The sequence below is a fragment of the Equus przewalskii genome, chromosome 4 (assembly GCF_037783145.1).
Source record: "Equus przewalskii isolate Varuska chromosome 4, EquPr2, whole genome shotgun sequence".
Lineage (NCBI taxonomy): Eukaryota > Metazoa > Chordata > Mammalia > Perissodactyla > Equidae > Equus > Equus przewalskii.
This window is the reverse complement of record NC_091834.1, coordinates 84,081,360-84,108,106: the sequence shown is the minus strand read 5'-3', so window position 1 is coordinate 84,108,106 and position 26,747 is coordinate 84,081,360. Positions and strand designations below refer to the sequence as shown.

At 39.6% G+C, this 26,747-nt stretch overlaps 1 protein-coding gene across 23 annotated transcripts in view; it reads right to left on the bottom strand.

Moving 5' to 3' along the window:
- Window positions 1-26,747, bottom strand: part of AHCYL2 (adenosylhomocysteinase like 2) — a 168,791-nt gene that overhangs the window by 32,321 nt on the left and 109,723 nt on the right. For 9 of the 23 annotated variants that reach the window (XR_011539259.1, XM_070616576.1, XM_070616561.1 and 6 more), the window contains 3 exons: window positions 14,459-14,570; window positions 5,011-5,154; window positions 3,741-3,841 (listed from right to left, as the gene is read on the bottom strand). Coding sequence is in view for 22 of the 23 variants with exons in the window: in XM_070616561.1 (XP_070472662.1) it covers window positions 3,741-3,841; window positions 5,011-5,154; window positions 14,459-14,570 (357 nt within the window). In the remaining variant the exon portion in view is untranslated. Of the gene's footprint in view, window positions 1-3,740; window positions 3,842-5,010; window positions 5,155-14,458; window positions 14,571-18,005; window positions 18,403-24,969; window positions 25,355-26,747 lie in introns of those variants that run through there. The other 14 variants (XM_070616573.1, XM_070616562.1, XM_070616572.1 and 11 more) reach the window with 8 other exon arrangements.

The window sequence follows — 26,747 nt, the reverse complement described above, 5'->3', positions numbered from 1 at the left end:
AAATATTTAAAAAAATGTAATCCACTGATTTGACCCTGACTTACTTTTACTTCAACATATATGATGGAGATAGGATTCTTTTAAAAAAGGTAGTGTACCACCTTACTGCACTGATTAAGAGCTGTATTAACAAGGATAAAGCCTTGGTTTAAAAGCTTGCATTAAAACCTCTTGGCAGTGATAAACTCTGAGTACTGACAATTTTCATTCTTTAAAATTTGCATTTTCTAATATTTATTTACTAAATAAAAACTCTAATTAAAAATATGCTCTAATTTAAAAAAAATATTTGCAAACAACTCTACTAATGTAGGCTAACCCCTTCATGTAATTTGTCCCAGGCCATATAGCAAGTTGATAGCAGAACTATTCATATGTCTTAATTTCTAGTTGATGCTACCTTTCAGTACCTGATCTCATTTTTTTGTTTTATTTTTCACCTTAAACAATTTCTGAATTCCTACAGCTAGGATTCCTGAATTTGTCAAACTAAAGAATGATACTGAGACTTACCTACAAAGCAATATAAATTAACTAGAAAAGTAATTGAGACCAAGAATATAAGAACTGTTCCAAGAACTAAGTCAAGACTGCTGACTATTAGGGCTCAAGCAGGAGTGATGGCAGGTAGGAGTGAGAGGAGGACTGAGCTTAGAAGCTGGTTTAACCCAACTTTAAATCATTACCGTTTAGAAAGAGTAGCTAGGGAATCTGGTTAAAAATAACCATGAGGCCAGCCCTGGTAGCTTAGTGGTTAAGTTTGGTGCTTCAGCAGCCGGGTTCAGTTCCCTAGCGTGGACCTACACCACTTGTCTGTCAATAACCATGCTGTGGTGGTGGCCCATGTACAAAAAGAGGAAGATTGGCAGCGGATGCTAGCTCAGGGTGAATCTTCCTCAGCAAAAAAAAAAAGTAACTATGGAAACTCACCTAAAAATATCAATAGATCCAAGTGTATTAGATACATGGGCAGAAAACTGTTAACTATAATAGTTATTTCTGGAGCATGGACTTACAGGAGACTTTGTCTTTCTATATTATAGATTGTAGTAATGTTTGAATTTTGTAAAATGAACATGAACTACTTTTGTTATCATAAAAATAACAGAGATTAAAAATAAAACAAGCAAAATTCCTTTGTAATTTTTTTTTAAAGGAAAAAGAAGGGGCTGGCCCTGTGGCTGAGTGGTTAAGTTTGCGCAATCCACTTCGTTGGCTCAGGGTTTCGCCAGCTCGGATCCTAGGTACGGACATGGCACCACTTATCAGGCCACGTTGAGGCGGCGTCCCACGTGCCACAACTAGAAGGACCCACAACTAAAACATACAACTATGTATGGGGGGGATTTGGTGAGAAAAAGCAAAGAAAAAAAAAGAAAAAGAAAAAAATGTGGGGAAGGAACAATAACGTAATATTAAAATTGGTAAACTGGGGCTGGCCTCGTGGCACAGTGGTTAAGTGTGCACGTTCTGCTTCAGCGGCCCAAGGTTCTCCGGTTCTGATCCCAGGTACAGACATGGTACCCCTTGGCAAGCCATGCTCTGGTACGCGTCCCACATATAAAGTAGAGGGAGGATTGGCAGCAGATGTTAACTCAGGGCTGATCTTCCTCAAAAAAAATTTTAACAATTAAAAAATAAATACATAAGTAAATAAAAAAATAAAATTGGTAAACTAATTTTGATTACTACATTCAGGAAAAAATAGAAAGGAACTTTGAAGAGTGGTAATGTTCAGTGAGCTAGGGGGTAAAAAAGAAACTAGATATAATTTAGCAACATGAGACAGTACAGAAGCACTTACTATTTTAAGCCACCATACTGAATTCTCATGTCCCTGACTGGGGAAGCCCAAAAAGGGTTCCAAGAGTGATTCTGTCTTGATTCATTAGTCTGTAGCTCCAAAAAGAGATAGCTTTTCAAATTATTATATTAATTTTGGGCTGTCAAGGTAGTCTTTTCCCCAGAGAACACATAACCCAGAAAAGTCCCATAGTGAAGATGCTAACAGTAGCTGTCTGTGTCTTGAGGAATCTCTGCTGTTCTTAATAAGGAAATGTGGCCACATAAATGTTGTGCTTCAGGAGACAATCTTTTGAAAGTTGATCTGGCCATATAAATGACCTGGATTTTATAAATCTTATAAAAGATTCCAGACCATCTCTCACCACACCAATTTCCTGTAGTGGTCTCACTGTGGTTGGCAACTCAGTATCTACTCCATCTTTGATGATGAGTCTAAATCAGTGGTTCTCAACAGAGGAACTTTAGAAAACTGTGGGGTATTTCTGGTTGTGACAATAACTGGGAAGGGAGAGCTACTGGTATTTAGCGGGCAGGGCCAGGGATTTTGACATTTTGAAAGAGCAGGACAGTCTCTTACAACAGAAAAACCATGCCACATCTGGTATAATTTTCAAATGTTCCAATGAAAAGTTCACATGAGTGAGAAACCTATTTATAATTGTCTGAGTTTCAAATGTTATTCCACTTCACATATTAACAAAAAGCATTTTTGTAATTTTAATACAAAACAGTTTTTCCAAGAATGCAACAACTATGAAAATCAAGAGAAAACGCATACGTTTTGTTGTTGGTGTTCTTCAGAAATTTACAAAAACTTGTTGACAATTTCAGAAAATCATATAATTTGGCAATACTGCTCTGATGCTCTGGAAACAGTAACATATTTTTATCTATATACACTTGTAGCACTCCTGTTCAAATAATGCTATGAGTAAGTACAGATATCTGACTATTCTACTATACTTCTACCCAAGCACTTACATATTGAAATGCACAGTATTTTATTATAAATTACTTTTCCTTCATTCTTTCTTCATATTTCAGTTAAGATTTTATGTTGATTTTTTAAAAAAATTATATGCCTGTAGATATGTTATATCTGAATTTCATTTCAAGATAATACAGGGGCATTGCAAAATATCTATTTTTTTAATAAAAAGGGGACATTGAATCTGCTGGGGTGAGTCACTGGACTAAACCAATCATGGGAATCCCAGTGCCATTCCCAGGACTGGTGGGGCATGGGCATGTCTTCCAGTTCTGCTCAATGACACATGACAGAGCATCCTGGAAGACTTCAGGGAAGGTTTCCTTGCTCTTGGGAGAGAGGAAGAAATGGTCCTTCTTCCTCTTCATGTCAGTTTGTGATGGCTTGAAGAGCTGTAACCATCTTGCCATCAGCCTGAAGATGAAGTAAGCACAGTGAGGGGGCCGCTCTAAGGGAATCACAGACAGATGAAACTGGAGCCCTGAGATCCTGCACCTGAAGTCCACCTTACCTCTGCACTTCTAGCTCTATCACATAATAAATTCCTTTATGTATAAGCCAGGTTGAATCAGGTTTTCTCTTATTTGCAGCTGAAAGCAGCCTAACACAGAGTTGCCTCATAGAAATGACACTGGAAGGGAAGATAAGGGGAAGCAGTGTAGTATAGTGGAGAAAACATAAGCTTGGTAGTCAGATACACTGAAGTTCAAATCTTGATTCTGTGATTTACTAGCTGTATAACTTTAGACAAATTACTTAAACTCGCTGAGCCTCAGCTTCCTCATCTATAAAATGGAAACAGGAATACCTGCTTTACATGACCATTATAAGCATTAATGAATTAATACTTGCTAAGCTCTTAACCTAGTGCTTGGCATGTTGCAAGCACTCCATAGCTTGTGGCTATTATTAACTATTGTTATGTGGAGAAAAGAAAAGGACTCACAGCAGTCTGAGCAGTGATGTGTGTGCAACCCACAATTTTGGCTCCAGCCAAAGGTTTTTCTCCTTGAGCTCTCTTCCTCAAAGCCATCAGTGCCGGCATTTCTGAAAAGGTCCAATACATACACAGCAATATTAGAAAGGAGGGAATGAGAGATAAAGAATAAACAGAAAAACTTACCCCCTTAAGGTAAGATCCTTTCCCTGGTCCAGTTTTCTGTTAGATTAGGTTTCTCAAGGAATCAAGACATTAAACCTGATTTGTCTTTTTTTTTTGAGGAAGATTAGCCCTGAGCTAACATCTGCCAATCCTCCTCTTTTTGCTGAGGAAGACTGGCCTGGCCCTGAGCTAATATCTGTGCTCATCTTCTTCTACTTTATATGTGGGACATCTACTACAGCATAGCTTGCCAAGTGGTGCCATGTCTGCACCCAGGATCCGAACCAGCGAACCCCGGGCCGCCGAGAAGCAGAATGTGCAAACTTAACTGCTGCGCCACTGGGCTGGCCTGTCTTTTTTTAGATTGGCACCTGAGCTAACAACTGTTGCCAATCTTTTTTTTTTTTTTCTGCTTTTTCTCTCCAAATCCCCCCAGTACATAGTTGCATATTTCAGTTGTGAGTCCTTCTAGTTGTGGCATGTGGGATGCCGCCTCAGCATGGCCTAATGAACAGTGCCATGTCTGCACCCAGGATCCGAACCAGTGAAACCCTGGGCCGCCGACGCGGAGTGCGCGAACTTAACCACTCAGCCACGGGGCCGGCCCCTGATTTGTCTTTTATAAGGGACGTTCAGAGGCAAATGCTCCAGTATTCTAACTCCCTATATTCCAGTCCTCCTTATCTAGTCTCACTCCCTTTTCCTTGTATAGGGGTTGCTTCTAGACCCACTAGAGTTTTCTCCCCAACCCCAGTGTTTCCTGAGCTTAGATATCTTTAGTTATAAGTATTCTTCAAAATCACACTGATGGGGCCAGCCCCGTGGCCCAGTGGATAAGCTCTGCATGCTCTGCTTCAGTGGCCTGGGTTCAGGTCCTGGGTGCAGACCTATATACCACTTGTCGGCAGTCATGCTGTGGTGGCAACCCACATACAAAATAGAGGAAGAAGAAGACTGGCAATGGATGTTAGCTCAGGGCAGATATTCCTCAGCAAGGAAAAAAAAAACACACTGAAATTTCACAAGCTACTAGACCCCAGGACACAAAAAAGGGATTAACATGGACAAAAAGTCACAGGCAGCTTAAGAAGGAAAAAGTGTTTGTTTGCTTTACCTTGTTCAGCAATTTCAATTTCTCTTCGTCCAAACTCTGCCTGTTTGATGTTCTTGACACAGAAGTCACCACTTCCTTTAGAGTTCTTTTGCTGCTTGTCCCTAGGAGATGTCTCATCATCAGAGCTATCTGTATATGAAGCAGCTAGAACAACAGAATAAAAAACCCTCAGGTCTTCTGCAAGGCAAAGGAAATCATGAACAAAACAAAAAGACAACCCATCAACTAGGAGAAAATATTTGCAAACCATGTATCTGACAGGGAGTTAATCTCCAAAATGTATAAAGAATTCATACAACTCAACAACAAAAAAACAAACAACCCGATCAAAAAATGGGCAGAGGATATGAAGAGACATTTTTCCAAAGAAGATATACAGATGGCCAACAGGCACATGAAAACATGTTCAACATCACTAATCATCAGGGAAATGCAAATCAAAACTACAATGAGATATCACCTTATACCTGTTAGAATGGCTATAATTACCAAGACAAAAAACAACAAATGTTGGAGAGGGTGTGGAGAAAAGGGAACCCTCATACACTGCTGGTGGGAATGCAAACTGGTGCAGCCACTGTGGAAAACAGTATGGAGACTTCTCAAAAAATTAAAAATAGAAATACCATAAGACCCAGCTATTTCACTACTGGGTATTTATCCAAAGAACTTGAAATCAATAATTCAAAGAGACTTATGCACCCCTATGTTCATTGCAGCATCATTCACAATAGCCAAGACATGGAAGCAACCAAAATGCCCATCGATTGATGAATGGATAAAGAAGATATGGTATATAATAATGGAATACTACTCAGCCATTAAAAAAAGACAAAATCAGGGGCAGCCCATGGCTGTGTGGTTAAGTTCACACGCTCTGCTTCGGCGGCCCGGGGTTTCACTGGTTCAGATCCTGGGAAGGGGGAACATGGCACTGCTCATCAGGCCATGTTGAGGCGGCATCCAACATAGCACAACCAGAAGGACCTACAACTAGAATATACAACTACGTACTGGGGGCCTTTGGGGAAAAGAAGGAAAAAAGAAAAAAAAAAAAGAACCTGGAAATGTTATTAAAGTCAAAAAACCCAAAACTGTCCCATTTGTAACAACAAGGATGGACCTTGAGGGTATTATGTTAAGTGAAAGAAGCCGGACAAAGAAAGACAAACACTGCATGATTTTACTCATATGCGGAAGATAAAACAAATACATACACAAAGAGAACAGATGAGTGGCTACCAGAGGGGAAGGAGTTGGGGGCTGGACATAAGGTGCAAAGGAGCCCATATGTGGTGACTGACAAATAATAACGTACAACTGAAATTTCACAATGTTATAAACTATTATGACCTCAATTAAAAAAATCCTCAGGGGGCCGGCCCCGTGGCTGAGTGGTTAAGTTCTTGCAATCTGCTTTGGCGGCCCAGGGTTTCGCCAGTTCGAATCCTGGGTGTGGACCTGGCACTGCTTGTCAAGCCATGCTGAGGAGGTGTCCCACACGCCACAACTAAAAATACACAACTATATACTGGGGGCTTTGGGAGAAAAAGGCAAAATAAAAACTTAAAAAAAAAAAAAATCCTCAGCAGAAAAAACGGCTTCCTCTAAAACTCCAAATCATGGAGTGAACTGAGTCTTCTCTAGTCATCCAGCACCATACAAATTTACATCTGGAAAGCACCTAAATGGAACTGTGGAGCTGTCTCAATCATCTCTTATAGAAAGTGCTATCCAGGGCCAGGCCCATGGCCAAGTGGTTGAGTTCACGCGCTCCACTTTGGAGGTCCAGGGTTTCACCAGTTTGGATCCAGGCCATGCTGAGGTGGTGTCCCACATGCCACAACTAGAAGGACCCACAACTAAAATATGCAACCATGTACTGAGGGGATTCGGGGAGAAAAAGCAATAAAAAAAAAGAAAAGCAAAGATTGGCAACGCTTGTTAGCTTAGGTGCCAATTTAAAAAAAAAAGGTGCTATCCACAGGTCAGAAAAAGAAAGCTCAGAGAGGTTGACAAAGACATTCCCTCAAGACAGCATTAACTTGGGCTAACTTCATCTTCAGAACATTCAGAGGTCATTGAATATGCAAAAAAAGAGAGGTTATACCATGGTAGTATAGGTTAAAGTTCTTAATGCAAGAGCATGGTCATTAACCTACGGGTTTCTGGGATTCTAGCTACCCATCTCTGTCTGCTGCTTAAATGTCTGATGTAATTTGTGTTCTAGTGTAATAACCGAACAGATAGGGCCCAGAAAACAAGGAACCCATGGGAGAGTAATTAAGAACCACATAACAAGTGTCTGTCTGACATAACAGAGCTTTCTTTTTTAAGACTGGCTCTGATGAGGCTGAACTATGCCTGCAGACCCAATTAGACATGACAATGAAGTATTCAGTGTGCTCTGCCTTCTTGCTGGCCTCAATGGGTCCTGCATTAGGCATTTCAGATTCCCAAAGAAGTGGATAAATTCTGTTCTGGTATAATAAAATGCTCTGATGACTAATCCATTTAGCGATATACACTAGAGGGTGGAAGGTCTAAGACTTTTCATTGTGGCTAACATGCAGCTGCTGCTGCTATTCCCATGTTTAGCTGAGTTCTTTTTAGTTTTCATATATTTTGTAGTTGCTAATCATTTGCTGGATGATTTGAATTAATTTCCTTCCTTGATTTACATTTAAGTTTCTGAGCATAGTTTCCTCCTAAGTAGTCCTCAAGGTTTTGGGGGGAAGAAGGTTGGGAGACATAAAGCACTGTCTTTAAGGCATTATATATCTCTCAATGAGATAATAAGTATTTCCATCACTTTTGAGGGAAGAAAGCTGCAAAAGCTCAAAGCTTCTAGGGTCTACAGTGCTCTGATCTACTTATATCCAGGGAATTAAGACATTTCTGGGATTTCTTAGCAAAGGGTCTACCTCTTGGAGGGCTGTAAAAGGCAAGTCTGACCTTGTCCAGTTAATCAGGCATGGCACTACAAAATGTTTGGGCAGCAGGGGCCTGAGTATCTCTCTTGGAGCTGGAAAACTGCCCTAGAGCAAAGTCCTAACACGAGACAACAAGAATGAACATGGGCACCAGGGGAGGTGGGGGAATTAATAAATCCCCAAAGGGACTTTTGTTCTTGAAAGGAGCTAATCCGCACAAAAAGTTTGTGGTTTGCCCTCCTAGGGTCAGCGAGAGCTCAAAGCACCTTTGGCAAGAGGCCAGAAACAGCTTCCTGGGCAGTCATTTGTTTCACTAACCAATACTCAGAAATAGCTCAGAAGTTGGAGGTTTAGGGGAATCATGCTTCTACCACTTGAGAAAAGAAAGATAATAGCCATCCCTAGTCCTGATCCAAATTTATAGGATAATTCCTTTTAAAGAAAGTGCTTACATTCAGAATATCCTGAAATTTCAAATCCTTTTCCAGAGCCATGATGATTTTTATGCTCCCTAATGGCCATTTAAACATAGTAGTTATGTGTTGTAGAGTCGGACAGACTTTGGTTGAAATCTCAGTCTCTGTTTCTGGGTATATAAAGTAGAGGTGATACCAGAACCTGTTTAATAGGGTTGTTTATTCACTCATTCACACATTCAGTTGTTCAGTCAATAAATTTTTATTGCGCATCTACTACATACCAGGCACAGTATAAGTGCTGGGGATACAAGACAGATATGGATTGTCCTTATCTTCATGGACTTTTCAGTCTAGCAGGTGAGTCAGACATGAAATAACTAATTATAAAATTAATTATTTAGAGTTTTTCTTTCCAGTTGGTTGTAACATGTGCTATGAAGCAGAGTGTATAACAGGCAGACATGACTTGTCAGAGTAAAGTTGTTGAGAAGATTAAATAAGACAATGTAAGCAGAGTGCTTAGTGCCATGCTTGGTGTAAAGTAATGGAGCACTCAGTAACTGAGACCTGATATTAATAGCGGCTCTTGCACATATTTTTAATTCAACATCAAGTACAACATCCTTAAGGATTCTTACTCAGCTTTAGGATTTTGAACAGGAAAGAAATGACATACATACAATATTATGTAGCAGTTTCTTTTTGTCCTACCTCTGTCATCTACTAATCTACCCAAGCAGCAGGCGGTTGGCTGGCAGTGATTAAAAAGGCTGAGACTGGAGTCCTAACTTGGCTCAGCATAGCTCTCCTCCCCTGTGCCTCTTCAGCTTCTAAGGATGAGTCAGGGAAAAAACAGACGACAACAAAAAAAACCCCAAAATTTCTCCTCAAGAGAACACTCCAAGTTTTGGCTTGAATTGTTCTCTTTCAACTCAAAGAAAAGAAATTATTTATACCACTTCTCTAGTCTAAATGGAAAAAATGGTATTTTACTTTTTTTACAGTAGTCAACTGGTTATAGTTAGTTCAACCAATGTTTTTCTTTGAGCCAAATGGATTTGCTTTCAAAGAGTCCTTTATACAGACCTGTTATCATGTGAGAATCAAAAGTATGAGCTGTCTAGATTAATGTGAATGCAAAATGGCTGACAGATCCAGACCGAGAGAGTGTTATTTCTGCAAAGCCAGTGGAAAGATTATTCCTGAACCAGCGTGACATTTATTTATTAATCCATACTCATTTCTGCCACTACATTTAAAGTAGTATATTCAAGAAAATAGTTGACATAGCATTAAAGATTTTTCCTAGGAAAATTTAGAGAAACTCAACACATATGTATACACATGCTTGAATAGTTTCTAAAGTTTTTGTAATTGTTGGCACACTCTAAAGCCCAGAGTCATAATTTAATCAAAAATGAGCACTTGATAACCAAGGCAATAACCAATTGACACACAGGCCTGAGACCTAGTTGCAGCTTTACCTCTAATTGGTTAAGTGACTAATTTTCAATTTATTTGACTATAAAATAGAGAGTCTAACTGATCCTCTCTCTCCCATGCTCTCCCTTTCCTCTAACTACCACCAGAAAATCTTATGAATAAATGAAATAATACCTAAAAAGGGTTCAGCTTCTAGGTAGAAAAGTAATATAAAGTACAATATAATTTCTCCATGGGATGTTCTCTTGTTTCATGATATCCCAGAATAAAACATAACGATGAATCAGTAATCCACAATCTATCCCACAGAACATGCACACCTACGTTCTGTGGCTCAGGCTGGATTGATCCTTACCTCCTAGCAGCAGTGATATTGTGGGTTCTTGCTAGGAGAAGCAGCAGTCAGACTCCTGGTTGAATTAGTCCTACTAGACTATTTTAAGTCAGGCAATTCCTCTTGGGCTCCATCTATTCTTTTGGTAATGTAAATAACAACAGGGCCCTATGTGTCAATGTTCAGCAGATTTTACTGATGAATGACACTCTAGAAATCTGTGAGAAGCTATCTTAGCAACGAAAATACAAACAAACAAAACTCTGTTATTTGCAAAAATCTGAAAATATTTCAAACTTTATAAGAACCAATTATGAACTAAGATACTTCAGTTCTCCTTTCTTATCCCTAACCAATTAACTCACTGCAAAGAAAGCTTTTCAGAAATATATCACTAAGAATGATCTAACTTTGAAGAAAAGTCTCTTCTATTAATTTGTTTTCATGAGGTTTATGCTTAGGGAAAGAGCTGTTTTGTTTTTGTTTTGTTTTTTATAAAATAATTTCAGAGATTAATGCAGACTTTTTCAACCTGGGTTTCACTATAATTAAACCCTAATGCCTTGACGCACCCACTGAATATATGAATAAACTTCTCTCCTATGCATCTAGAAGGGTACTAGTTATGAACTATCCTTTGAAGAACTGAGAAATCAGTCTCTCAAATCATTTTCTACATTCTGTGACTCAGATGAGGAACCCCACTTGAGAAAATCTGGTAGAGGTTCCTAAATGAAAGCATGGCAAAACTTAGTATTAGGATCATTAGGAAGGGAGCAGGCCACAGCCTAAGTAAGCCTCTACATATCTTCAGCAAAACATGCACTTTGAACTGGAAGGTATCTTTTTTTGAAATGTCATAAATGTTGTTCTAGCTGTGTACATACATAGAGTGTATCAGAGACCTGACCAAGGGGGTAAAGTATAATAATGTCTCTGGACACCTTTCACCAATATTTATTTATTGAGCACTGCTTATGTGTCAAACACAGTTCTAAGTGCTGGGAATAGAGCAGTACAAAACAGACAAAACCTCTGCTCTCATGGATCTCATATTCAATTATGAGAAGAAAGACAACAACAAATTTGTAAAATATATGTTACATGATAATAAGTGCCAAGAAGAAAAATAAAGGAGGAAAATTTGATATGGATTGTTGGCTGGGGTATTTGTACAATTTTAAAAGTAACCAGGGTAGGCCCCAATGAGATGGTGATCTTTGGTTAAGAACTGAAGGAGGTAAGATACACAGCCAGGGTAGCTTAGAGCATTCCAGGCAGAGGGAAGAGCAAGTGCAAAGGCCATAAAGCAGGAGAGTGCCTGACATGTTTCAAAGTAACAGTAAGGAGGCTAATATGACTGGAGTGAAACAGCTGGGGGAAGAGTGAGGTTTGGGAAAGCAGAGATGTGATTAGAAATAAAATGGGAGGCTGGATGGAATAGGGCCTTGTAAGCCACTGTGAGAACTTTCTAATCTAGCCTTTACCCAGAGTGAGAGTGAGAAGCCACTGGAGGGTTTTGAGCTGAGAAGTGATATAACCTGACTTATTTTAAAAGAATGAATCTAGCTGTAGTGTTGAGAACAGACTGAAGAGGGGCAAGGTTGGAACTCAGGAGCTCAGTTTTTAAGACATGGGAGGTTTGAGATGCCTATAAAACATCCAAGTGAAAGGACTGAGCAGGCAGTTAATATATGGATCTAGAGTGTAGTGGAGAGATTTAAAGTTTAAAATCAAATGCCAATACTACATGGTATTTTAAACTATGAGACCGAATGAGTTCACCTGGGGAGAGAGAAACAGAGAAGGGAAGAGGTCCAAGGTTCCGTCTTCGGGGCTCTCCAATGTTAATTTCTACAGTCAATTAGATTATAATATATGCTGAAAAGGGTTTCAAGTTCTTATTGACATGCATCTGCATATCTTCCCATATTTAGAAAGCTGTGAGTCAGTTCTGTTATTCCTGGCTTTTTATTTGAGGGGTATGGAGTTTTTTCTGTATCACCTCGTATAACTTCCCATTGCCTCTGTTATGAACATCAAGGGTTGCCAGAGTTTTCCAGGATCACACAACAAATCACACATGGATCAAAGCCTAGAAACTAGGTCTCTCCTAACTCTCAGTCCAAGACTCAAGGCAGCAGGCATCTCCATTCACACTTTATTTAAAAGGGTTTGACAATTGTTCATTTGGAAAAAACAGAACAAAACAAAATGAGGTAACAGGGTGAGTGACACAGTTACAAAAGAAGCAAAAATAATCTTAGGTTTCATTTTAAAAGCACTGAGTTTATGGAGATAGTACTTCCTATAGATTAGTTCAGACCATATCTGGAATATTATATTCATACGCATAATATTTTTAAAAGGACACTTAATCTGGAATATATCCAGATGAGGTAACCAGGACGTGGGATGCTCCAAAAATCAGGCAACCAAAAATGGTGATTTTTATTCCAGTAAAATCTTTAAATTTCAGGGAATGTGTAAGAGCTTATCAGGAGCTAAATAACTAGATAAAGCAGAGTCACCCTATCATCTAAAATGCTCCCAAAGAGGCCTAATGGCCATTTGTCAGGGATGCAATCAAAGCAATTCCAGCAACCAGTGAAAAGCTGAATAACTGATCTTCAAGTTATTTTCCATGTACAGGATATTTTGACTTCATGATCCTGAAATTAACATCCTTAAATGGATATATAAGGTTGATCATTTTTGACTATAAAAATGGCAATTACAGGGCCGGCCCGGTGGCACAGCAGTTAAGTGCACATGTTCCACTTCGGCGGCCAGGGGTTTGCTGGTTCAGATCCCAGGTGCAGACGTAGCACCGCTTGGCAAGGCATGCTGTGGTAGGCGTCCTACATATAAAGTAGAGGAAGATGGGCACGGATGTTAGCTCAGGGCCAGTCTTACTCAGCAAAAAGAGGAGGATTGGCAGCAGATGTTAGCTCAGGGCTGATCTTCCTCAAAAAAATAAATAAATAAAAATTAAAAGGCAATTTCATATAGTTCGACCAAAAAGGTCCAAGTTTTCCAGGTAACACCAGTCAATATCACTCACAAATGAGCAACACCAGGCCACTATGCGTTCACTTAGAAACAAAGGGCATCAAACACACTCTTCTAGGTAAAGAGATATTTTGTAAGTACCCTCCCTGCATATGGGGGTTTGATGGGAAGGCAGGCATTGTTTTTTCTGCAGGAACACAGTTGGAAATGTGGATCTAACATGTAGGGAGGAGATTGAGCTTGAGTTAAAATTTGCCATAGTTATTATTATGGTTTCCAGAGTTATATTAACCGGTTCACGAATTTTCAACACTGGTTTTTTTCAGCAGAACAAGATAGGTACAAAATTTGGTAGCTTTAGACAAAAATGCAAAGGGGTTTATGTCATGTGCTTTATTTAAATCCTTCAGTTATTGTGGGGGGAGGGGGGAATAAAAAGAGAAATGTAAAAAGTAACAATTTACCCAATTTACCCAAAGTTACAGCTTCCGAAACAAGCTTTCTTCAACTTTATATAACAAATACTACTTCCCTATTTGTGTGAGGAACAAATAAAATTTCAGGTCACAATGAAAATTTTCTAATGAATATTACTATTTATAATGTGAAGAGATAACTGGAGCAAACACTCAGCTTCCTACCACATTCCAACATAAGAGCAAAATAAAATAGCTCCATATTAGATCAGACACATACTGGGCACTGTTGCACAAATGGTCAATGCCTTCAAGGGGTTCCACACAGTAATAGCTCATCTGACATTAAATGATAACTCAGCCCCAGGGCCCATATATTTGAAGGAATGTCATTGCAAAAGAAGGAAAGAGTAACAAGCAATACAATGTCACAATTTAGAAGAGAAGGAAAAGGACTTAAAACTTGAACTAGCTACAATGTTTTCATTGTTTCTTGGGGCAATTAAGGTTTCCCTGTTAATTTGCAAGTACCAGATGAAGGGATGGGGAACCCCTCTTTTATTTCCAAAGAATGAAAAAAACAGAAGTCTTTACACATGCTGTTCAGTGAAGATCATCAGTGAGCTACATACTTCCGCCCTCTGAATAACTCAGAACTGTTTCCTTAATCACTTTCTTCTGCCTTTATTGGAAGAGGAGGCTTCTATTAAGCTCCACTCCGAATCTCCAAGAGGAATCCAAAGATTTCATCCAGAATTTTGGTCTAAATTTCAACTGAGAGTCAAAGTGTTTATTCCAAAGCACAGGTTTGTTCATGCTTAATTGGCCTTGGATAGACAGCAGGTTCCATTGGTCATACTTAATTAGCCTCCATAGCAGTTCAATACTCACCTGAGCTATAGCTGTCAGTAGATGACTGAGAAATGGAACGAGACAGAGAGCGACGTCCAATTTTGGTGGGACGTTTGTTGAACTCTTGCTTCTGGTCAGCAAATTGGATCTGCTAAGAAAAAGAATACCTGTTATATAAAGGAAAAGAACCTCCATTTCTGAGACAGCAATTCAAGGCTTGCATTAAAGGGTCTTACCTTCTGTCACAGTTGATCTGACTGTGCCTACCCATATCTGGAATGTTAAGACTCTTGGAGAGAATGATTTTTCACTCTTTTTTTTTAAGGAAGATTAGCCCTGAGCTAACTGCTGCCAATCAATCCTCTTTTTGCTGAGGAAGACTGGCCCTGAGCTAACATCCGTGCCCATCTTCCTCTACTTTATATGTGGGACGCTTACCACAGCACGGCGTGCCAAGCGGTGCCATGTCCGCACACAGGATCTGAACCGGCAAACCCCAGGCTGCCGAAGCGGAACGTGCGCACTTAACCACTGCGCCACCAGGTCAGCCCCTGATTTTTCACTTTGTACCTATTATATTTCTATCAAATTTGAATCTTTGATCTACTGTCTGACTATATGCCTTTTATAATAAAATTGTAACCAAAAAAAAAAAAGAGAGAGAGAGAATGGGACGTTCTGGTTAAAATAAATTCTGGCTAAAATAAAATAAATTTAGAAAGTTGAATCATATTCAGAAATGCTTTCTATAGCAGTTTAACTGAAAATTAAAGCTGGAAAGAATCTTTGAGACTATCTATTTCAATCTTCATATATCTAGATGAGAAAACTACAAGGTACAGAAAGGTAAAGTGACTTGCCTTGAGGTTTTAAGATTCTCAGGAAATGGCATGGTATAATGGGGAAAAAAAATAGGCTTTCCATTAGGACAGAACTTTCTGGAACTGCATTCAAATCCTGACTATGCCACTCATTAGCTATGTGATATTGGTGAAGATGATTTTGTGAGCCTCATTTTCTCATAAACACAACAAAGATAAAAGTACTTACCTCACAAGTTTTAGAGAGTTAAATGAAACAATGTAGGTAAACTGTGAAACACAGCAGAAAATTCAATAAATCTACCCCCCAACTCCCACCCCTACAGTTCAGTGTTCTTATAACTCTTGCAGGTAGTCACTCTAGCTTTTAAAAGCCTTTCTAAAATATATTAATTAGCTTTTCAGTACTAAAAAGTATAGTAAACATTATTATTTTTAATGTTGGTATTATAAAATACCTAAAAACCACAAGATTGATCATTTATTAACTATAATATAACAGATCTAGAAGGAGTGAATGACTGGACTGAGTATGTATAAACCTCAATACACTGGAGGTTGCATTTTGGACAATATATGATAATGACTTTCTTGAATTTTCTCTCTTTCACCTAATGTTGGAGGTTCCAGCTGATACTTTATAACATTTTACGAATCAAAGCCCATATCATTTATTCAACAAATAACTGGGGCCAGCCCGGTGGCTCAGAGGTTAAGTGAGCACATTCCGCTTCGGCGGCCCAGGGTTCGCCAGTTCGGATCCTGTGTGCGGACATGGCACGGCTTGCTGTGGTAGGCGTCCCACATATAAGGTAGAGGAAGATGGGCACGGATGTTAGCTCAGGGCCAGTCTTTCTCAGCAAAAAGAGGAAGATTGGCAGCAGATGTTAGCTCAGGGCTAATCTTCCTCAAAAAAAAAAAAAAACCACACAAATAACTTTTTTTTCTTTTTCCCTAATTGAAAGTTTGCATAATTGCTTAGATTATTCTGGATCCAACGTGGCATAGAGGCAGGAAAGATCAAAGATTTGACAACTGATTCTACCTTTTATGATAAAAAGATAGTGCCTTGATGGGCAGAAGGCAGACACAACATACTAGAATGAAAGCAGCAACTGACAGCTACATTTCCTGCAGTTAGAGATAACTATTGAGTCATTTGAGTATTGAGATAAGGAGACCGGTGCCAAATTGAATTAGCTTAGCATACATTTTAGGGGAATTCATAGCATTTCCATAGCTATAACAACAAATAAAGCCTGTGTAGTTGTTTACAGAGTTTACAAATTGTTTTCAGCAATAGGAAAATTCATTGGATTAAAAGTTCTTCACAAAATTATTTTGCTAAAGTAGCAATTTATTCCAAAAAGATAAAGTGCCCTTTCTATGCATTCCCACTGGATGTACATGAACTTCCACCATCCACCTTACTTCTCCTATCACAGCACTTATTACACTGAACATAACTATCTACCTGAATCCTGGGTAAGCTACAGGCTCCATAAAGGCAGGAGTTGTGTATCTTTATTCACTCTTATATCCTTAGGCACAAATGCTTGACACATGGTAGGCAATCATGTGCTGAAGCCATGAATCTAAAGTAGCCTATTCTATCTTCACTGTCTGTCCTTGGTTGAATATTAAGTAAATATGGTAAGCATAAGCCAAGTCTAAAGTTAAAAGAATTCTTACGGGCACAAAAAGTTGGGAAAGAGAAAGTAAGTGAGAAGATGGGGAGGGGTACAGCAGTCAGGCTCAAAACTCTGGCTTCCATTTCACCAAACTTGTTCAAGACAGTGATATTTCTTTATTCTTTTTTAGAGGACCATGTAGGAAAAACAGTAGTAACTGCCTTTCCAAAGACCACGAGTCACTAATTCAGCACTGCCTCCTTTTAAAAAAGAGTAACGATAAACCCTACCTTAGATATGCAACACCCCACCACCACCACCACACACACCACTAGAGGGGGCCAGTCACTCTACTTCTCTAGATTGTAGGATCGGGATGGGTGGGTACACACCCATTTACCCCACTAACACTAAACCATGTAGCTATCTAAATGTATCATCATCTCAAACCAGTTTCCCTAGGCTGCGCTCTCTTCTCTATAAAGTCTTCTCCATTTACAGTAATTCTTCCCATCTAGGTTAAGTTTAGGCTATCTTTTGGCTCCTAAAGAAGACCAGGCTGTGTAGACTTTCTCCACTCAAAGACATAGGATTCTAAATCTTGTTTACTTGTTAGATGCTGAACTCAAGTTTCTTTAAGACGGAAGAATATTAGAAAGAGACAAACCACTTATATAGAACGTTATACAATTTTTCCAAGAAATAAATGTTCACCTTTTACTGACAAGCAGAACACACGGTTTAATCAGGTCATCCCTCGTACCCACCTCCCTTGCAACCGTTAAATGCCATTACATTCTTCACTCAACAGTTCACCTCGTTATGTAGTAACCTACCCAACCCATACCCCGCCCTGCACCCCAGTTGTGGGACTCTGGTAGATTCTATCCCTAACATTCCTACTTTGGCTGAAATCAAAGAGTCCTTTAAGGTAACCGTCCTTTTCCATTTCAGAGAGAACTGCCTAACTCAACAGGCAGCAAGGCAAGGGAGGGAAAGAGACTGCTCGGAGAGGAGCAGCTCACCTTATGCCAGAAGGAGGGATGAAAGCAGGAAAGGAGGGAAAAAGCAGCTGGCCTTTTACAATAATGGCTACAGGGGCAGCAAGACTAGTAAATAAGAGCTTAGCCTCACCTGGGCTTTAATCCCAGAGTTGTCATTGACAATGTATTTCTTCTTGCTGCTCAGCATAGTGACATTACCAGCCCTACTGCCACCTCTCCGGTCCAGGGACCCTTGTGGCAAGGCCTTTAAACTTTCCTCATCAGCAATTCTGTTGGCTCTGGTTTCAGCTGGCTTTCCTTTTTTTTTTTTTTTGGTAGGGAGGCTACCCTTCCCTGGAATCCCTGAAGCAGCTCCAACAACCCCTCCAGCAACAGAGCCCAGTTTAATAAGGCATTTCTGTTAGTGGCTCATCAGCCATTCCTAATTCTGGTGGCTGCTTTGCTTTTATTATTTTTTTCCTAAACACCTAATTACATGGATCCTCTGACCTCTAAACCTTAACAAGTCCCTTGACAAGGCCCAACTTGCATGCGCATAACAATAGCTTATTTATATAACCAGTGCACTTTTTGGCCTGCTATAATTAACTTGCTAATTAGGTTCCTTTTTAACCTTACCTCCTCCTTTTCCTTGTCAGATGATTTTAGTTAACCTAGTCTCATTAGAAAAAAATTAACTACAGAGTCACAACAACAGTGAGGGAATTTATTAAGACTGAAAAAAAGAAAAAAATAATGGTGCCAAGTGCTTACGCAGTCCCTACCCTACACTCTGTGTCCTTGGGTTAGTCAGACTGGGGACACTGGTTCAGCTCTGTCACCAAGGAAATCAACTTAGTCTGTTGCTTTACTCTTAATTGTGCATCTTTTATACAGGTTTGATATTCGTTTCTAGTTCTATCTCAAGATTGTTGCTGACTAGGTATTGAGTGACTGTGCTTTTTTCAAAAAAGTTTTTCAAAACCTGTGTTTTGCAGAAAGTGTGACTACAAAGGGGAGTTTCCTAGTTCCTCACGAGTCCCGAGAATTGCAAGGACCTTGTTACATATCAAATAATGAGTCAAATGAAAGAGCAAAGAATAAAATTATTTATTTATTGATTCCTGAAAGGGACCCAGTGAGTAGGAAAGCTACATTCAACTATATGTTACAGAGACAGGGCTGGGAATGTGATTCAAATTCTTCCTAAAAAAAGAGACTGCTTGCTGAGCACAAGAAAGAACATAAAATGCTAGATTCTTTTTTAGGATAATCTTTATTTGGAGAGAAAAGGTCTCTAGAAGAACACAATAAGGGGAGGAGAATTAATATTTATTAAGCGCCTATAATGCACAGCCCTGTGTATACGTTGCTTCTATTAACCAGTATAAGAATCTTAAAAAGTAGGCATTATTATCCCCATTTGACAAATGAGGAAAGTGCAGCTCTGAAAGGACAAATAATGTGCCTGAGGTCTCACAGCAAATAAGTGACAGCACTAGAATTCCAGCCTGTGTTTATGTCAGAGCCGAAGCTCTTTCCACTATACCACACCTATGATATTAATCAGAAGACCAAAAACTCCTCTGCCCTAATTTTAGGTACACTAGTCCCACCTCATTCTTCTTAATTTATCTTTAATTTATTTAACTTAAAATTACTCTCTAAATTTACTTTGTTACCAGGTTGGGTCTCAGAAATGACATCACCCTAGATGATGTTGGGCCCCTGATCAAACCACAATTCTGAAATGGCTAATTATATAAGAATTAGAAATCTAACAGCCCTTTAACTGGCAACTTTTTCCAATACCACTACCAAAAATTGAAAAGGACTCAAATATTGATGTTCACTATAACCCATGACAATCCTAATCTCTTACTTCATAATTTCATGAAATGAGACAGACTAATCTTTTTCTGCTTGCGTGATGAATCTCTAAACTTCTGCTGTTCCTAACCAAGGATGTTCACCCTTGTACACTCTCAGCTAGTCTTTCTCACTCAGGTGATAAGGAACTTCTTGGTCCAATGGCTTAAGTCACTGGACCTCAGCCAGAAGGAGCTGCAGGTCTGTACCAAATAAAATCAGAAGACATTTTAGGATACTATTATTGATAGGAAAAGCCCTAACAGTTAACAAATTTATCTAATAAAAGAGTTATCAAACTTTACGTGCATCAGAATCATCGGGAGAGCTTATCACACATTGCTGGGCCCCACCCCCAGAGTTTCTGATTTAGTAAACCTGGGTGGGGCCCAAGATTTTGCATTTCTAACAAGTTCCCAGGTGATGCTGACGCTGGTGGTCTGGGGACCGCACTTTGAGAACCACTTATGTAACACTTTCTTCAAGTATGAATAAAGCAGCCCTAATTCTCTCCACTCTTTCCTTAGCCAAACATTTTATACTATCTGTGGCTACAACCATGGAGGTATATTCACAGGCAGAAAAGAAAAGGTTATTTGAAAGGTCAGAGAATAGATGAGGTGATCCTTTCTTATACTCAACCAAAGTATAAAGAGAACTGGGTTTAACTCTGATTTCCACAACTTAAGGCTCTTAAGAATAGATGGCTAATACATTAAGAAAAATTGGACTCATGGAGAGGACAGAAGATCTATTTACCCTAAAGAAGATCAGGCCAAAAGAAACCAATTAAATCCTTTTCAAGTACATAAAGTAGTACAACAAAGGATGATGATTGGAGGTACTCTCTCTCTGTATGTCTGTTTCTTTTTTTTTCCTCTTCTTCTCCCCAAAGCCTCCCAGTACATAGTTGTATATCCTAGCTGTAGGTTCTTCTGGTTCTGCTATGTGGGACACCACCTCAGCATGGCTTGATGAGCAGTGCTAGGTCCGTGCCCAGGATCCAAACCAGCAAAACCCTGGGCCACCAAAGGGGAGCACACGAACTTAACCACTCGACCCCAGGGCTGGACCCTATGTCTATTTCTTAACATTTCCATCACATAACAATCTGTAATCCTCATTTATAAAATGGGGACAATAATATCTACTTTGCCTATCTCAAATGTGTGCTGAGAAAATAATGTATGTGAAAAGGTTTTAAAGACTACATAACAATACACAAGTATAAAATACTAACACTTCTATTCTTTTTAGAAGGTCAAAAGTTCTTCATCTAGCGTCCATGGACATCTAGACCTCCTTAAAACAGAATGCAAAAATTTTGTGTAGGAGTCTATTTTCCTGGGGAAAGGGCCCATCGTCTTCATCAGTTTCTCAAATGGGTTTCTGCTTTAAGTGTCAATCCTGACCCAGAGTTATAGTCATGCTATCTCTACCACCATTTATCAGATACCTTAAAGGTTTCTGTCTCACTTCCAAGTAGATATGGTTCAAGCATTCTTAGAGACATCTCTCCCTTCTGAGTCAAATGAGCCGCTTGAACAAATTCTTCACCTATAAAAAGGATTACTTCTAGCCAAAAGAAAATCGGGTAACCAGCTGGCTAAGTACTCAAGAAAATCAATCAGATTTCCTGTGGAAAATTACCAAGTACTGCACAGAGCTTGGGTGGGAGGAGGAAATATTAAAATATAGGAACTTAAAAAAAGGTTACTGCTGATCTCCACGCACATAAGAGGAGGTATTTCACCTACAAGTAAGGACTCAAGATTTCTCAGGGGAAGTAAAAACCTATTAATAAGGAAAATCTTTAAAAGGATGTGTTCCCCAACCTTTTAGCAATAAGACTGCCTAAACAAGGCTAAGAAAATACTTCAAATGAAAATAGCTGTGGAGCAGAGGCTCCAGCAGAAGTTTTCCAGCGACTGATTGAATATTAACTTGGAGGTCTACCTTGTCAATTCTCGAGATTGGGGTTCTTCAGACTTCATCCGGTTTATTTCCCTGCTTGGAATCAGAGATGTGAGTACTGTCAGCTGCTGTCTGTGGTCTGAGTCCTAGTCTCTGAGGGGTATGCAAGTCCATTTTTGCTGATCATTAACAAAATGGGAAGTGTTAGAATGTACCTTCCCTGCTAAATTTTCCTCCTGAAAGAAGATCTGAGAGCCTTCTCATATTTCCTCTGGAGGCAAGGACAGTCTCAGTGGAAGTTTCATTATATTAATATGTAAACTGGAACATAAGTCAGATATTTGCTAAAGCTTTCTTAAATTGAAATTTTGGCCCAACATGGGAGCTGGCTGTAGAGTTTGCTCTTGGGAATTAAAATGCACTAACATTTCACAGGTAAGATCTGGAAATCTATAGGCAATACACTAGAGGGTGCTCAGTGGCTCTCTTTGCTGGCTAAGTGGATATCAATGGCAACCTAATGAAGCACTTCCAGACCAGGTCAGAAATCAATGACTTATGTGGTACCTAAAAGAAAGGATCAAGAGTTAGTCTTTGGCAAGGAAAAGACAGCAGATGAAAAGGCCTTCCCTACAGTTCTCGCTGCTGTTAAAAAATATACTGGGGCCGGCTCTGTGACCAAGTTGTTAATTTCATGTGCTCCACTTTGGCACCCCAGGGATTCACCGGTTTGGATCCTGGGTGTGGATCTAGCACCACTCATCAAGCAATGATAAGGTGGCGTTCCACATGCCACAACTGAAAGGACCCACAACTAAAATACACACCTATGTACCGGGGGACTTTGGGGAGAAGAAGGAAAAATAAAAAATAAAATCTACTGATAAAAGGTATTTTCCTGGTTTTTGAGAAAGAAGGGCCAAGAAATCACCAAATAAGAGAAATGCCATATTGAAAACAAAGCAAAGCTGTGCTTTAATAAAGAATGTTTTCTAAAAGCTGGGAAGTCCTAGGTCATATCTCTTAAGCAACATCACACTAACTCCTTTAGGACAGTTTTTGTGTTTTTGTTTTGTTTCTGCTTAGTTTTGTTTTTGTTGTCGTTGTTGGGGTTTTTTGGTGAAGAAACTTGTTACTGAGCTAACATCTATGCCAATCTTCCTCTATTTTGTATGTGGGATGCCACCACAGCATGGCTTGATGAGTAGCATGTAGGTCCATACCCGGGATCTGAACCCTCTAACCCAGGGCCGCCGAAGCGGAGCACATGAACTTAACCACTATGCCACTGGGCCAGCCCCTAGGACAGTTTTCTTGTTCACACAAATAAAAAGAAGGTAAGGAGGTAAAAGCTCAGTAGGAGTTCCTCTTGAGAGGATGTGCTCAGCAAGTAAGACAGTGAGGACTACTACTTATGAGAATAAGCGTTACTATAAACTCTTATTGATTCTGAGTTGACCACACTAATATTCGGTGGAATTCTTCTGCAATATTCCTTTATAGAAGTACCAAAGTTTAATATCTTAATGTAGTCCCTCCCCTGAGAAAACCGAAATTTTTGATCCTACTTCTTGATATTAGTGAGTGGTTGGAGATTTAAAAACCCAACTAGAATTATTATATGAATCCTTTCCGTTAATTCTATAACATTACATTTTCTGAAATAAACCTGTGGATGGGTAGGATTTTTTTCCATCAAATGTTTTCAAACTCATCAAAAAGTTCTGAAACAACACTAAGAACAACAACAGCAATAACCTCAACGAAAATAATAAACAACAGTTGTGATAAGAGTTGAAATGTAGGCTCCTCAGTTTGTTAGGACTACTATAGGATCAATCTCATTATTGATGGTTATTTCTTTAAATCCATAATTCCATAAACATGAAAAGAACTTGGAATGCGTTGTATATAGTCTAACCAGTTTTCCATAGAGAAATATACACATACATTAGTCCCCTCTTATCTGCAGTTTCACTTTCCACGATTTCAGTTACCCGCGGTCAACTGCAGTCCAAATATTAAGTGAAAAATTCCAGAAATAAACTATTCATGTTTTAAATTGTGCGCCAATCTGAGAAGCATGATGAAATCTCGCACCATCCCACTCCCTCCCTCCAGGATACTCACACTATATAAGATACTGGCCCATTAGTCACTTAGTAGCCATCTTGGTTATCAGATCGATTGTGTTAGTATCACAGTGCTTGTGTTGAAGTAATCCTTATTTTACTTAACAATGGCCCCAAAGTACACGAGTAGTAATGCTGGCAATTCTGACATGCCAAAGAGAAGCCGTAAAGTGTTTCTTTTAAGTGAAAAAGATGAAAGTTCTCAACTTAATAAGGAAAGAAAAAAATCCTATGCTGAGATTGCTAAGATCTATGGTAACTTTTATTACAGTATATTGTTACAATTTTTCTATTTTATTGTTAGCTATTGTTGTTGATCTCTTACTGCCCCTAATTTATAAATTAAATTTTATCATAGATAGGTATGCATGTAAAGGAAGAAACATAGTACATATAGGGTTCAGCACTATCCGCAGTTTCCCTCATCCACTGGTGCTCTTGGGATGTGTCTCCCATGCATAAGGGGGGATGACTGTAAACAAAAAACACAAACCAGTATAGACTGTAAGAAATCAGGCTAAATCTAGAAGAAACCACAGTTAGGAACAGAAGGATCGTTGCTGTTTTTACATCATAAGATGAATTAGGTTTTATGTGCTAGTTCTTATCAATAAATAAATCCTTATTACCATTATATTAAAAGTATTTATTAGGTAAATATGGTATTTTGAAGAACGGTGCCAAAAGAGCTATAGTTCCTGCTGTTTAGACACATACATCTAAAGAACAGTCGGGGAAAGTTTTGACTGGGGGTAAAAAAAAGGGCAGGTAGGGGAGAAACACTTTTTAGAGACTTGAAAGAGCACCATTTCTATAAATTGTGGGGGGTTTTTCACTATTCTTTTTCTTTACCCCCATGAGAAACAAACTAAGCATCGGCTTGCAAATAGATTGCAAAGCACTCACAGGATAACACAATGTAGGCAGTACACCAGCAGCAATAGGGAAGCTCCAGCCCAGACAACCAGGCAATAAGCTGCCTCTGGCCAGGCAGCTCTCAGACCTTCCCCAGCTTCACTCGTAATTAAGAAACAGGGGTGACCCAGGACATAAGAACTCATCAGAAATTAGAGTAATAACTGTTTTCCCAGCCACAGATCTTGGCAGGGACTTTTCACAGGTGATCCCTGTCACCTGTCAGAAATGGTTGCCTCATTATCAAGAAAACAGAAGGAAAAGCAAAGAGACCAAAGAACTCACCATCCACTCAGGCACGTGAAAAGCTGAGGTGCCCTCATTACTGTCCCACTTCTCCATAGTGCAGGCTTCTGTAATATATGTCCTGAAGCAAAAGGGAAACCTGGTTTGGAAATGCCAGGGTTTTTTGAGTGCCCAAAAGCAGAACCAAACCTAGTGATTCAGAAGTTCACAATGCCTAGCAGAAGCTGCATCCCCTTTTACAGAGGTTTCCTATTCAAATCAACATCATTAGTCGACTGCCTGACAAGTCCCTTACTGGCCAGCTTCAAACCTCTGCTTCTGATTCAAAATCAGAGCTGATGCAAGGTCCTGCACCCAGGCACTCTCTTTAACACTAACCAAACACTCTACCCCCACTTCCCCAGTGGGGACTTTCAGCAGCAATAGTCATGCTTCCTCTCTTTTCCTGTGTGTAAGGCACTTGTTAATTTTTCTCCTGCCCCTCAGAGGATGCGTCACTGGAAGTGCTGATACCAAGATCAATAAGGATGGAGGTCAAGAAGGCACTCCCATTTCTCAAGAGTTGCTTGATTTGGATCAGTACAGTAAACAGGCGTTTCCTTGAAATCAAAAGTTCCTTATGGCTTTCAAGTTTAAACAACTATGCAGAAACTCCCCATCTGTTCACACTAGGGGTCTGGCACCAAACTAAGGCATATCTCAAGTTAAATTTTTATTGCATGGGAGATTTGGATGGAGCCAGGGAAGATCTCTTGCAAAATCAGAACTTCTTAGAAAATCTGAAGAAAGTTCTGGGACCACAACTCCCTCTACTGGCTCCCTGTGTGTACATGAAAGTCTAAGAGCCTTCAAGCAGCAGAAATAATATAGGTGCCAATTGTAAATTAGCTGCTTCCCTGAGTCTAGTCAGGAGCTACCACAGTGTAGGTTTAGAGAAAGCCAGGGTTTTCTCAATCAAGACTAGTGCTGCCTCAAAGTCCCTATCCAATGCTGGTTTTTACTCAATAGGTCCAGTTTCAGGAAGAAACAGGATGCCAACACAGTAGCTCTATACACTATCACCTTAAGGGACCTCAGAAGCTGTTTCCTCTCTATGTCCCCATACCAACTCCTTCCTCTCTGCACACTTAATAAGTGTGGAAATAAGACAAAACTAGAAAAAGAGGTGACCTAACCTATTTTACCTGCTTAGTTCATTCCTAGAGCATATTACCCAATTAGAGTACTGTAGATTTCAGAAACAAAAGAAGCCCAACAAGATATGCCTGCTTTGGTCCCCTTCAAAGGACTCTTAACAGTGTTAATTCCCATTGCAGAGGATAATTTCTTTGGAGCTGATAGTCATAGTATTATAATTAGGATTATAGATTCATTGCCCTTTAGGGCCTTGCCTTCACTGGTTAAGAGAATGGTCCTTTGGATGTGGAATGGAGGAGAGGGAGGTAATGTCTAGGGGAAGAGGTATTGTAAGATGCCCAAGAGGGCAGAATTCAAATGACTGACCTGGAAGTCTAGACTAGAGAGAAAGACAAGTGAAAACAGAAGGGGACTGTTGGACCAGGTGAATGTGGAGGTATCAAAGGATTAGAGATCACAGGGCAGGTGGAGATCAGATGCAATAAGAAGAGAGAACAGCAGAGGTGGAAATAAAGGAAGCTGTGGTCACAGAGGAGCTATGGAGGGAAGCAATTTTGAGTGATGACAAGACACAGAAAGTTGATGAAATGCAGGGGTGATAAGGCCCTCTGAGGTCAGGGTGCCAATTTTGATAAAGCCTTAGCTCTTAACAAGCTCCAGTTATTGTCCTCCGGTCTTTT